At 44.4% G+C, this 12,012-nt stretch overlaps 2 protein-coding genes across 5 annotated transcripts; both read left to right on the plus strand.

The window, feature by feature from the left end:
* The first annotated feature begins 2,861 nt into the window (after positions 1-2,861).
* Positions 2,862-6,593, plus strand: LOC100829215 (ankyrin repeat-containing protein At5g02620). 4 transcript variants are annotated; one of them, XM_010237057.3, is made up of 4 exons: positions 2,862-3,223; positions 3,375-3,864; positions 4,540-4,949; positions 5,339-6,593. In XM_010237057.3, the coding sequence occupies exons 2-4, from the start codon at positions 3,498-3,500 to the stop codon at positions 6,209-6,211; spliced, it is 1,650 nt and encodes a 549-aa protein (XP_010235359.1). In that variant the 5' UTR covers positions 2,862-3,223; positions 3,375-3,497; the 3' UTR covers positions 6,212-6,593. The 4 variants fall into 4 exon arrangements, with proteins under 4 accessions (XP_010235359.1, XP_010235361.1, XP_010235360.1 ...); XM_010237059.3 differs by having other exon boundaries at positions 3,381-3,864; XM_010237058.3 differs by having other exon boundaries at positions 2,862-3,218.
* A 1,208-nt stretch (positions 6,594-7,801) lies between these two features.
* Positions 7,802-11,982, plus strand: LOC100831659 (la-related protein 6B). Its single transcript, XM_003574819.4, has 10 exons — positions 7,802-8,234; positions 9,475-9,556; positions 9,982-10,073; positions 10,397-10,468; positions 10,542-10,621; positions 10,692-10,788; positions 10,941-10,988; positions 11,066-11,134; positions 11,261-11,371; positions 11,488-11,982. Exons 1-10 carry the CDS (start codon positions 7,923-7,925, stop codon positions 11,746-11,748), a joined length of 1,224 nt encoding a protein of 407 aa, XP_003574867.1. The 5' UTR covers positions 7,802-7,922; the 3' UTR covers positions 11,749-11,982.
* Positions 11,983-12,012: the final 30 nt, after the last annotated feature.

Raw genomic sequence — 12,012 nt, forward strand, 5'->3', positions numbered from 1 at the left:
GGCAAACGATTGACAGAACATTAGATCTATGTATAATCCCCAAATGTATCTCTTCGGACGCATAACCCCTGAATTGAAAACCGTTTGATTTTAACCTTGAAATCTCTAATACCAGATAAATAACCCCACTTAATGGTTTTTGGACTGAAGTGACACATGTAGGACGGTTTTGTGCGTGATTAGGCAAAGTTGACTCTTTTTTACCGCTGACGTGGTCTTGTTGATCTTCATCCGCACATACATACGAGTTTCGGATAAAGAAACTTAGGAAAATCATTTGTTAATTTCGATCCCAAATGAACAGATGAGGCCACAGGATTGAGCCTCTATCTCCTGGGGGCGAACCCGCGCGACATCAACGACAACGACGCATATCTGGGCGACTTGGTGCTTGCGGTTCTCGCAGGCCGACAGAGGGGGCCAGGCGCTCGTCGCCGCACAGACGGCGGCGGGGTCACAGCACACAGAGCATTCCGGCGTGGGCGGCGGCGTCGGCTGCCCCATCACGGCCACGGCCACGGCGACCATCAAGACGAAGCAAACGGCAGCAGCAACGAATGCTGCCACCTTACCGGCTGCAGGATCATACATACGAGTTTTGGATCAAGAAACTTAGGCAAAATCATTTGTTAATTTCGATCTGAAATAGCGCATCTGGTGTACAAGAAGCACTGGATTATGCAGATACATTAATTGCTGGTTTCGGTATGAGCAAAAGAAGAACAAACCTGCAAAAAAAAAAGCAAACGAAGAACAAAAATTGGATCCAAAGCAAATATCTGAACAAATGTATAGCAAAACAACCAATGGATTAGAACCAGATTGAACGAATCGAAGAAAGAAAACACGAGAAATTGGATTTCTTCCATGGCTGCAACGATGCTGGAGAACAAAAGCTCGTCCGCGCGGGAGGCGGCTGCCGCGTGCGAGGAGCCCGCGGGCCGCGGGAAAGCGGCGAGACGAGACGGTCTGCTCGGGCGAGGCGAGGAGCAGGGAGGCGACGGGGGTCACACGGCGCTGCTGTAGGGGACCTGCACGCGGCGGAGAAGAGGATCGAGCTCGTCGCCGGCTTCCTACGACGCCGCTCCTCTGCGAATCACGGCCCGGCAAGCCTTCTCCGGTCGCCGGAGACGACGAAGATGACGAGGACAGGCCGGGGCTTGTGCAGTGACCGGGAAGATGGAAGGTTGAGGAGATGAAGGGGGCGACTCCAGCGGCAGGCCACGTCAGCGGTCAAAAAATTGTCAACTTGCACTAAACCAGCCTAAATATGCCACGTCAGCCCGAAACCGCTAAATGGGATGATTTATCTGGTATTAGAGATTTCAAGGTTAAAATCAAACGTTTTTTCATTTCAGGGGGTTATGCGTCGGAAGAGATACATTTGGGGTGAAATATGTAATTCTTTCACGTACTTAAAAGAAATGCAGCAGGGCGGCCTTATATTAGGCGCTGCTAACTAATCTGACGAGCAAAGCACCATGCATGGGCCATGGCCGGCCTTAATTTACAATTTTAATTAATTAATTAACCGGCCGTCGGCAGGTGTTCTGAACAACAGGGGACATCAGCACATGATGCAGGCTGCAGACATAATTCAAAGATGGTTAGTACAGTATTATTGTTTTTTCTTTAAATCTGGCCATGATTGCCTCCTAGGTATATTCCTTTAATTTGGAGCTGCAGGAACATATATACTCTTTCTTCAACTCAAAGATCATATACGGAGTACTACTAATTGTGTATATACTAAAACACTCTTGAGTTTCCTCAGTTCCAATCAGTAGATACGTGCAAACTAACTAAGAAAAATCCCAGATATAACTCCCGTGTAAATACTCTCGCCAAACAGACTGAAACTGTCAAACCATTTTCCTTTTGGTGGATGCTTGTCCAAAAAGAAAATGAAACAAATGAATTGACTACAACAGTGTGGGAAAATGTTTCTGAGTGTTGTCATTAGGAGATCAAATTTAGCAAATGATGAAATAAAATCTATTTTTCTTGTAGTTTACTGCTAGAGAGAGACAGGGCAATCTGCACATGCATGCACGATTAATATTCTTCTCCTCTCAAATGATCATATGATTTTCCTCTAAAAAAGTGATCATGATTTTGGCGGCTTTCGGCTGGAGGAGCCCACAAAACGGCGACATGCGCACGTTGAGCCTATATACAGTGCACACTGACAGGCGGGGCCATGGAGAACGATGTCGGCATCACGTGCAAGATATGGCTGTTTCATTACTTTGAGCTTTGAAGCAAAGCTGCTTATCTGTGTTTAATTTTTTTTTTACTATAATCGGTGATTTTGATGGTCACCATGAATCATCTTCCATCATGCTAAGCTAGTGATACTCCACTATGGTATTAAATATTCTATGTTTAACATTCATGACCAGATTAGGTATAGCCATAACCGGTTCTTTTTAATTTATTATCTAAATGTGTTTTTGACACAAAAATTTCCTCCCCATCGATTTACCATTTGTGCACAGTTTGGTTTGAGCCTTGGTCCAACTTTGTATTGTTCATGTAAAGGCTTCTTTGCTCGGTTATATATGTGTATCTTCCGATGCCGAGACAAACGATTGTGATATAAGAATTTTCATAGATTTTATGTATTCCCACTGGTCCTTTAGAATTTTGCATGAATTCCACATGCCAAGTCTCATTTTTCGCAAAAATAAGGAAAACAGAGTCTTTCAAATGGATCTAAAACTTTTTATAAACTTCCCTCTTTGGCTCTTCCCTACTAAATATTGGAAGGAAAAAATGGAGACCAAAAGAGACTGCCAACAAATTCCAGCACTGAAACAAATATTGGAAGGAAAAAATGGCGACCAAAAGAGACTGCCAAGTTGCAGAATTAATATTCGGTAGAAATGCATAAACCAAAACCTACCAACCTAGAGGGGGTTTGCAGGCGGCACATTTGTCCTCATCAGTCTCAGAGGCCAAGCAGAGGTGGTGAAGCCTGAAAGTGAGCTCAAGATAGGGAAGGAAGGAGCCAACGAAGAAGAGCCAGGAGAGGTCCAAGATTCCCTCTGGACCTTGGTTGGGTTCCCTTGTTTTTCCTTGGCTCATTGCGAGGTCCTGGATTTTGTGGCCGGCGGCTGCTGCGAGAAAGGTGGGGGTTTTGGTTTGGGGACTCTAGCCGCCACCAATCATTTGGTTCTGTTCTCTTGGGATCATCCGGACCTGCCATTGCAAAATTTGTAAGGTTCATGTTCTTCCTTCTTTTCCTGCTTCAATTTGTTGGTTTGGTGCTCCTACTTTGTCTTGTTCATCTTCAGTTCTTCGAGATGTTCTCTGTTAGCATCGCCGTGCAAAAAGCTTGTACAAATGCTGAAATTTATGTTCTTCCTTTGTAGTATCAGGTGCTGTTGCAGAAGTTGGTGAGGAAAGGGGTTAGCTGGATTTTACAAGAACCAGCTGCTTCAAATTGGGGAATTTAACATCTTCAGCTCCATCTAGTTGATTCTTGGATTTGGGGCATGGAGAGGCAGACCAGTTTCCATCTGGGCGCGCTGGAGAAGCTCAAGAGCTTCCGGGGGATCGAGAACTTCAGGAGGAGCAAGGACAGCCCCGGCAAGCGCGGCGACACGGCGCTCCACCTGGCGGCGAGGTCCGGGAGCGTCGCCCATGTCCAGAAGATCCTCGCCGAGTTCGACCGGGAGCTGGTCGGGGAGTTGGCGGCCCGGCCGAACCAGGACGGGGAGACGCCGCTGTACGTCGCCGCCGAGAAGGGGCACACCGAGGTGGTGCGCGAGATCCTGAAGGTGTCTGATGTGCAGACGGCGGGGATCAAGGCCAGCAACAGCTTCGATGCCTTCCATGTCGCGGCGAAGCAGGGCCATCTCGGTGAGAGCTGATCTCTTTCCTTACTCATCAGTAAAATTGTTCTGGTGATTTATCATCCATTTCGATCTCAACAAGTTGCATCAAGCCGTCAAGTCTATGAAATGATTCTTGCAGGCTTATGGAATTAAAATTTTGGCATGTGTTGAAGGTTGAAGCAGTGGGTTAATTTGTCTTGTAAAAAAAATGGCTGTTCTTATCTGATTGACCTGGTAACATAACATACTAATGCTCACTACAAGAACAATGATTTCTTCATATTCTTTCGATTCAGAAGAAGTGCAATACTAATTATTCTGTGGCTATCCTTTTCCAATTAATGGCTGAAAAGAATGTGTAGCTGATTTGATTTAGACCAGGCTCTAATCTTGAATATTTTATCTAGGTGGAAACTGACAAGTTGGGTTTCTCGTAGCACTAGCTGTCTTGATTTATGAGGGGTTGAAAAAAGGGATATAATGCAACTATGAGTATGAGTAAAGGCACTTGGTAGACTTATCTCATTCCGGTTTATTGTAGTACTGAAGAACATATCATTTTGATCATTGACTTTCTAGCTAGTGGACCTAAAAAATTAGAGTCATTAGTTATAGCTGTAATTGCTTGCATGATATATGGTTTGAAGTTAATTTATGAAACGTTTTGGGCTTATTGTCTTTCTATTTCTTGGTTTTGCAGAAGTTTTGAAGGAGCTTTTGCAGGCTTTTCCTGCTCTAGCTATGACTACGAATTCTGTGAATGCTACAGCTTTGGAAACTGCTGCCATTCAAGGCCACATTGATATTGTCAACCTTCTTCTGGAAACTGATGCTAGCCTTGCCAAAATTGCAAGAAATAATGGGAAAACAGTCCTGCATTCAGCAGCAAGAATGGGCCATGTGGAAGTTGTAAGATCATTGTTAAATAAAGATCCAGGTATTGGTTTAAGAAAAGACAAGAAGGGTCAAACAGCCCTACACATGGCTTCAAAAGGAACAAATGCCGAAATTGTGGTCGAGTTGTTGAAGCCTGATGTCTCAGTTAGTCATCTAGAAGACAACAAGGGGAACAGACCACTGCATGTTGCAAGTCGGAAGGGAAATATCGTTGTAAGTGGTCACATAGTGTGAATTGACTCTTGCAGTATTTTGTTTATTTCTTTCAGTTATATTTTTTTGTCAATAATTTACTGTCATATCTGGTTACTCACTTATCCTAATTTTGACTATGTAGCTCAGTAGTTACTTTGCTGTAAATCAGTGAATATAATTTATTTGCTAAAATGGCAGTAAAATTCAGAACAACTTTCTCAACTTAATAATGAGGCATATTTTCTTGAAGCTCAATGAAAACACAATATTGTGAGCTGTTTGGAGTTTGGACAAAACATTGCTGACTCTTATGATTTTCTTTTGTACTGGATCTTGTTAAGAACATTCCAGTTCCTATTTCTTGCCTCCTCCTGTATCTTAGCTGATATTTGTGCATTTCCTTCCAGATAGTGCAAATTCTGCTATCAATTGAGGGGATTGAAGTCAACGCGGTAAATAGATCTGGAGAGACTGCTCTTGCTATCGCTGAGAAGATCAACAATGAAGAACTTGTTAACATCCTGAGAGACGCCGGTGGAGAAACTGCAAAAGAGCAAGTGCATCCTGCAAACCCAGCAAAGCAACTTAAGAAGACCGTGAGTGACATTAGACATGATGTCCAGTCCCAGATCAAGCAAACACGCCAGACCAAGATGCAAGTCCAGAAGATCAAGAACCGGCTTGAAAAGCTCCACATTGGCGGGCTCAACAACGCCATCAACTCCAACACCGTCGTCGCGGTCCTCATCGCCACCGTCGCCTTCGCAGCCATATTCACCGTCCCTGGTAATTTCGTGGAGGACATGAGCCAAGCAGGGCCTGACATGTCCTTGGGGCAGGCGTACGTGGCAAGCAACCCGGCCTTCATCGCGTTCCTGGTCTTCGACTCCCTGGCCCTCTTCATCTCGCTCGCCGTCGTGGTCGTCCAGACCTCGCTCATCGTCGTGGAGCAGAAGGCCAAGAGGAGGATGGTGTTTGTGATGAACAAGCTGATGTGGCTGGCGTGCCTCTTCATCTCGGCGGCCTTCATCGCCTTAACATATGTTGTGGTCGGCAACAGCGACTGGTGGCTGGCCTGGTGCACAATGGCGATCGGCGCCGTGATCATGCTGACCACCCTTGGCTCCATGTGCTACTGCATCGTCGCACACAGGATGGAGGAGAAGAGCATGAGGAAGATCAGGAAGGCCTCTGGGAGCCAGTCCCACTCGTGGTCCATGCCCGTTGACTCGGACCCGGAGATGATGAACACCGAATACAAGAAGATGTATGCACTGTAGCCCGCGGTAAAAATGGCATCACGAGGATCTGTACATAACTAAGCGATGTTTCGCTCGAGGTTATTGGACCAAAGGAATGACAGCATCGATGTGGGAATTGGCATGAACTGGTGCCAGTATTTAGCTGAAAACAGTGAGTGAGGGTGACAGTACAATGATGGACTCATGGTATAGGATCAATGATGTGTCCATTACTCCATTTCCAAGTCCAATGGGCATTTTATAAGTTGTATTTGTAGTGATTGAATAAGATTAAAGTAAAAGCATTTCCTCTCCCATCTCACTATTTCCCATGAGCTCCTCTCAATAAGGGCCTTTGGAATGTAAAATTTGAACAAAGCAGGAGTGTAGGAAATCAAAATATAGCTATTTGGAGGCTGGATAGGAATTTTGCAGTGACTCGAATAGAACAGTTTTTTTCATGAGGTTTAACCTCTTGCTAAAACTCCTATAAATTGAGGTAAAACCGTAGGATTTTAGGTGGTCTAACTCCTTTGAATCGAAATTGCCTTGTAGGAGAATTTCCTAACAGTCAAAACTCTGTTAGGGGCTAAACGCTCTTAGAGTTCCCCTCTAAGGCTAGACATAAGAGCATCCATAGTCATTGAAACGATTACCTACATAGATGCCTCTAAGACTTAGAGGCGACCTCTAAGCACTGCAGCTGCCTCTAAACTCTTTTACCCATACGTGGGGTCCAGCTTATAGGTAACGTTGTCTCTAAATACAACGGGATTTTGTGACAAGGTCAGAGACATAAGATGGGTCCCAACTTAATAGTAGAGTTGCCTCTAAAAACCGTGGGTGTTCTGACCTCTTACGATCATTCGAATGACGTCTACTGATCAGTGGTGGGAGGAAGAGCATGAGAGAAGGTAAGAGGAACAAAAGGGGCAGGAAGAAGACAATGGAAGAGGACCCGATGGTCATCACGAGAGCTCATAGTCACTATTGTCAACCAGGTAAAATCGACATCCCTCCGGTCTTAGTGGTAGAATTGCCTCTAAAAATTGTGTATGTCCTAACCTCTTACGGTCAGACATCGTCTACCTCGATAGTGTCCGGAGGTGATGTCTGACCTCGATGGTGTCGGGAGGATGAGCATGAGAGAAGCAACGAGGAACAAGAGGAGCAGGAAGAAGAGTACCCGGTGGCCACCACCAGGACTCATGGTTACTATTGTCGGACAGGTAACATGTAACATCGACATCTATCTAGGCTTAGAGAAAAAGGTCCGAGCGGTACGCCGCTCCTCTCATGATCAATCTATGGCGGATTCAACGAGGACCTAGATGGACAAAGGCAGGGAACGGTCGAACGGAGGGGGATGAAACACTAGCACATATATGAATTGCATCCAAAGATCTTCCTAATCATTCCATTCCTCCACTTGTTTTGTGGCATATGTGTGTATATGTTACGAAGAGATTTGCATATGTGTCTCTGACAGCAATATTTTTGTCAATCTGTTTTGAGGCTGTCTCTATCTGTTTTGAGGCGATTTGTATTTGTGTCTGTGTTTGTGCCCTAACTGTTGAAGTTTAAGCCCTAAGTTTGCACTACTGGTAGCCCTTTAGAACTTTAGAAGCAGCTTCCTGTGTATTTGTGTTGGCCGCCTCCGTGTCCTCGCTCCTCTCTTCTCTTCCTTCCACAGCAAGCGAAGGCAAATTGAGAAACCCTCCTCCCCTCACCGATCCCCTCTCTAATCTCCATGGCGCAAGACGAGGTCCCGGAGCCCTCCTCCCCCTCCCCCTCCTCGCCGGCGACAGCGGCTGGCCGCCTCAACGCCGCCGCCCCCGAGTTCACCCCCCGATCCGCCGCCCAGCATCAAGCCAACAATAATCCCAATCGCCGCGGCGGCCATCACCATCACCAGCACCAGCACCAGCACCAGCACCAGCACCAGCACCAGCACCGCCACCATGGCCACCACGGCGAGGAAGAGGGGGATGCCGTGGCCGTGGTGGAGAGGGACGCGCAGCTCGTCATCCACGAGGAGCTGGCTCGCCGGGTCGTCAAGCAGGTAGCTTTTCGTGTGTGTTTTTCCCTCCACTGGATTCGCTACGGTATTATCTGCCGCCTCACGGTCTCCCCGTGATACTATTATTGCTGTGGAATCTGAAGTGCCTGGCGATAAAGTTTGATCCTTTGGTGAAAATTTCGAAAGGTAGAGGTTTAGATGGGGTTTTGTTGAGACAATATGGCCCGATGCTTTGGTGCGTCTCGAACTTGGATCCTTGTTTCTTTTGCAAAGCTACTGGAAGGAGCAGTATGCATTAGAGAGGTGGACTGATGCTCTGTGTTGTGATTGTTTTGCTTGCTGCTCCATAACTTCATTACATACCGGCTGTAGCGTAATCTACTTTTGAGCTCCGAATGTATTCGGAACAAAGATAACCTTGGGGCATCCAGACATGGCATTCCTGAATTTTTATGTATGCCTACTGGGTTCTCTATCGTTTATTATGTGATGATGTCTTCTCTTCGTGATATGTTTCTAAACTATTGTGTGGATAACCAATCTGGCTTTACTGATTGATGGTGGTGAGATTGACAGATTGTACTCAATTGTGCATTATAGTAAGTACTAAGGATGGAACTGAGAGAGAGGGTGGGGGTAGATATAGTAGGTCTGTTGAGTGATGGTATTTTTTTTAAACAAGTGAACAATTTTCTCGGATAATACTGCATATTTCAGATAAATATGCAGGGTGGCAAAAAAGGATATGGGTTGTCATGTAATATAGTATTTTAGGGTTAGGGTTAAGTGACAGGACTGGAGCAGCAAGGGTAGTAAGAGAGAGAAATAAGATTTGTGTGTACGTCAAGTCTTCTGCATTTGGCAGATACATGGTCCATCCAGTTTATCAGTCACCGCTAAGGTATAGCAAATACGACAAATTTACACAATGCTGTCTTGCCGTAACTATTGTAACTGTTGCGTGCATGCATTCAGGCAGAAGTGTCATGCGTACTCACTGCCTCCGCTTTTTAGGACAACTGGGTTGAATATAGAAAGAAAGTAAAACGGTGAGAACATAGTACATAGAGGTCAATAGATCAAGAGAATAAATTTGGTTTGTTTTGTTTTATTACTTATTATTAGCTTCCACTCTCTCTGCATTTTTATTTCACTAGCCTCACAGTTTACTATTTCCTATTTAGCTGTTTATTAATATAATCAAACCGTCATCGGTAGCTTGATATACATCTTTGTAACTGTGTATCCCTTGGATATTATAATGTATTTGAAAACATGACAGGTTGAGTTTTACTTCAGTGATATCAATTTGACTACAACTGACCATCTGATGAAGTTCATTACTAAAGATCCAGATGGATTTGGTGAGTTTCACATGTTAAATTTGAATAAAGCACCTGATCATGTTGTCATCTTTCATGTATGTTTCTTTCATAAATGTTTGTGGTCAAAATCAATTCTATATTTATGCAATAGAAGTAGGCGCATCTATGATGATAAATTCTTACAAAGTGCTGATATGGATTTTCTTCATCCAGCCATTATTTCTTCTTGTATATTTACGTGTTACTAATAGGTTACACACGTTTAGGGTACTAGCATTGAGTGGTAATCTTTCTGTGATTTTTTCTTTGCATTTTATTTTGCCAGATAACAGTTGATACTTCTACAACATCAGCAAGTAGTGCACAAAAATTTAGCACATGATGGGTCTTTTTACCCATGTGTCTGTTGATTTGGACGTTTATTATAAGAAAATGTTTTGACTTACTTTTATTCTGTTTCACAGTGCCGATGTCCGTAGTTGCATCCTTTAGGAAAATTCGGGAATTAATTACTAGGCCCTTGTTGCCTGCTGCATTACGCACATCAACAGAGCTGGTAAGTATCTTAATCGAATATCATATTTCTTTTGTTGTTGACGCAGCCCAGGCATTTGGTTTCTTGGCCTATATTTACTACATCTTTGCTTATTCAATAAATTCATGGTTTCATTAGTCAAATCTGGGATATGGCTACTTCAGTGCATGGATAAAACCAAAATCATCTGTGCACAAACCTGTACCATCCTACTGCAAGAGCTACCCTGTTATATCATGAGCCAAAATCATGTGCTTCTTCAATTTCCCTCCTGATCTAAACACAAGAAATGGTAGTAGCTTGTGGTTCTATACTAATAAGACTTCAACTTTTATCATTTATAGGTAGTTTCTGATGATGGGAAGATGGTTAGACGCCGAGTGCCCTTCACTGACTCGGATTCTGAAGAAGTGCAGGTTTGTAGCTGATCAGTCAAATAATCTATTCGTTATGTCATGCTTCTGAAATGTGTGTATTTTCTGTGCCCAGTCACGCATTGTTGTTGCTGAAAAATTGCCTGACGATCATCGACATCAAAATCTTATGAGGATTTTCTCTGTTGTTGGGAGGTATGGATGTCTGTTAGCATGATTAAATACGGAATGCAATGTTGAACACATGATATTATGTATACTGCAGTGTGAAATCAATACGTACTTGCTATCCACAAGTGGTTGATGTTTCTGGACCTGCTGCCGGCAAAGCATCAAGGATTGAGATGCTTTTCGCCAATAGAGTGTGTATCATTATCTATCTACCTACCTCTATATGAATGCTAAAATTTGATGACTGATTACATAACTTCATATGAAACAATTAATCTACTGTTTGCAATGTATTTTAACACCTCTCTGTCCCACTGTTGTTTCTATTTTACTGTACTTGCAGCTGCATGCTTTTGTGGAGTATGAAACTGTTGAAGCTGCTGAAAGAGCGGTATGTCATCTTGACTGGTAGCCAGTACTGCCATGGCACTTGTTTTACACATTAAAGAACTCTCCTTTCTTGTGTAGGTTGCTGAGTTCAATGGTGGGAGAAACTGGAGAGATGGGCCTAGAGTTCGCTCGCTGCTTGGTGTCCTGGTACCTTAATCAATCCTGACCAATGCAATGTGTTCTTATTGTTCATTCTTGCTAAGATCAGCATTAAGTTGCATGCTTCACTGTGAAAGACAGCTTTTTGACATCATTTTCGTTACTTGCCACTAGAAACATGGGATGGGCCAAGGAAAAAAAGGTGGAGATGAGGAGGCTGCAGAGGAAGATGATCCTGACACAACTGGTCATCCACAAGAGTACGAAACAGAAGACGCTGCCCAGGTATCTCAATGGCCCTCCATTCCTAGCTGCCACTGTCATGTACTTATTAGAGGATCTTGTTGCACCAGAAACATCATCAAGGATGGATAGTCTAATCGCTGTGTATCATCTTGTAGGCTGAGGATGGGTTCTATGACAAAGCTGGGATGAGGATCGGGAGAGGCCGAGGACGTGGAGGAAGAGGCCGTGGCCGGGGCCAGTACCACGGGCAGAGCCGGGACGGTGATCACCCCATTGGCACTCCGCCGTCGAATCACAGCTCGGAGCATTCTGTGGTGCCAAAGCCACCTCCTGGCCCGCGTATGCCAGATGGCACAAAAGGATTTACCATGGGGCGAGGGAAGCCGCCGCAGATCATCCCTAGCAATGATGTTTAATGTCAATGACTCAGTGGTAGAGTGTTGCCCTGTTCTATGGCGGGACTGGCAGAAACAGTGGATGTTCTAGCTTAGATGCTTCATGGTTCCATTTTGATGTGATGCTCCGATGAGAAAACATATTATTATACCTGGCACATGCATGTATACTGCTGGGCATGTGGACCTGTCTTTTGACCTCAAGTTCTTAGTTGGAACTTGAAAGTACGAAATCATACTTCAGTACTTAACAAACCAAGCGTGGTTGATCGTGCCTTATACATC

The sequence above is a fragment of the Brachypodium distachyon genome, chromosome 3 (assembly GCF_000005505.3).
Source record: "Brachypodium distachyon strain Bd21 chromosome 3, Brachypodium_distachyon_v3.0, whole genome shotgun sequence".
Taxonomy (NCBI): Eukaryota; Viridiplantae; Streptophyta; class Magnoliopsida; order Poales; family Poaceae; genus Brachypodium; species Brachypodium distachyon.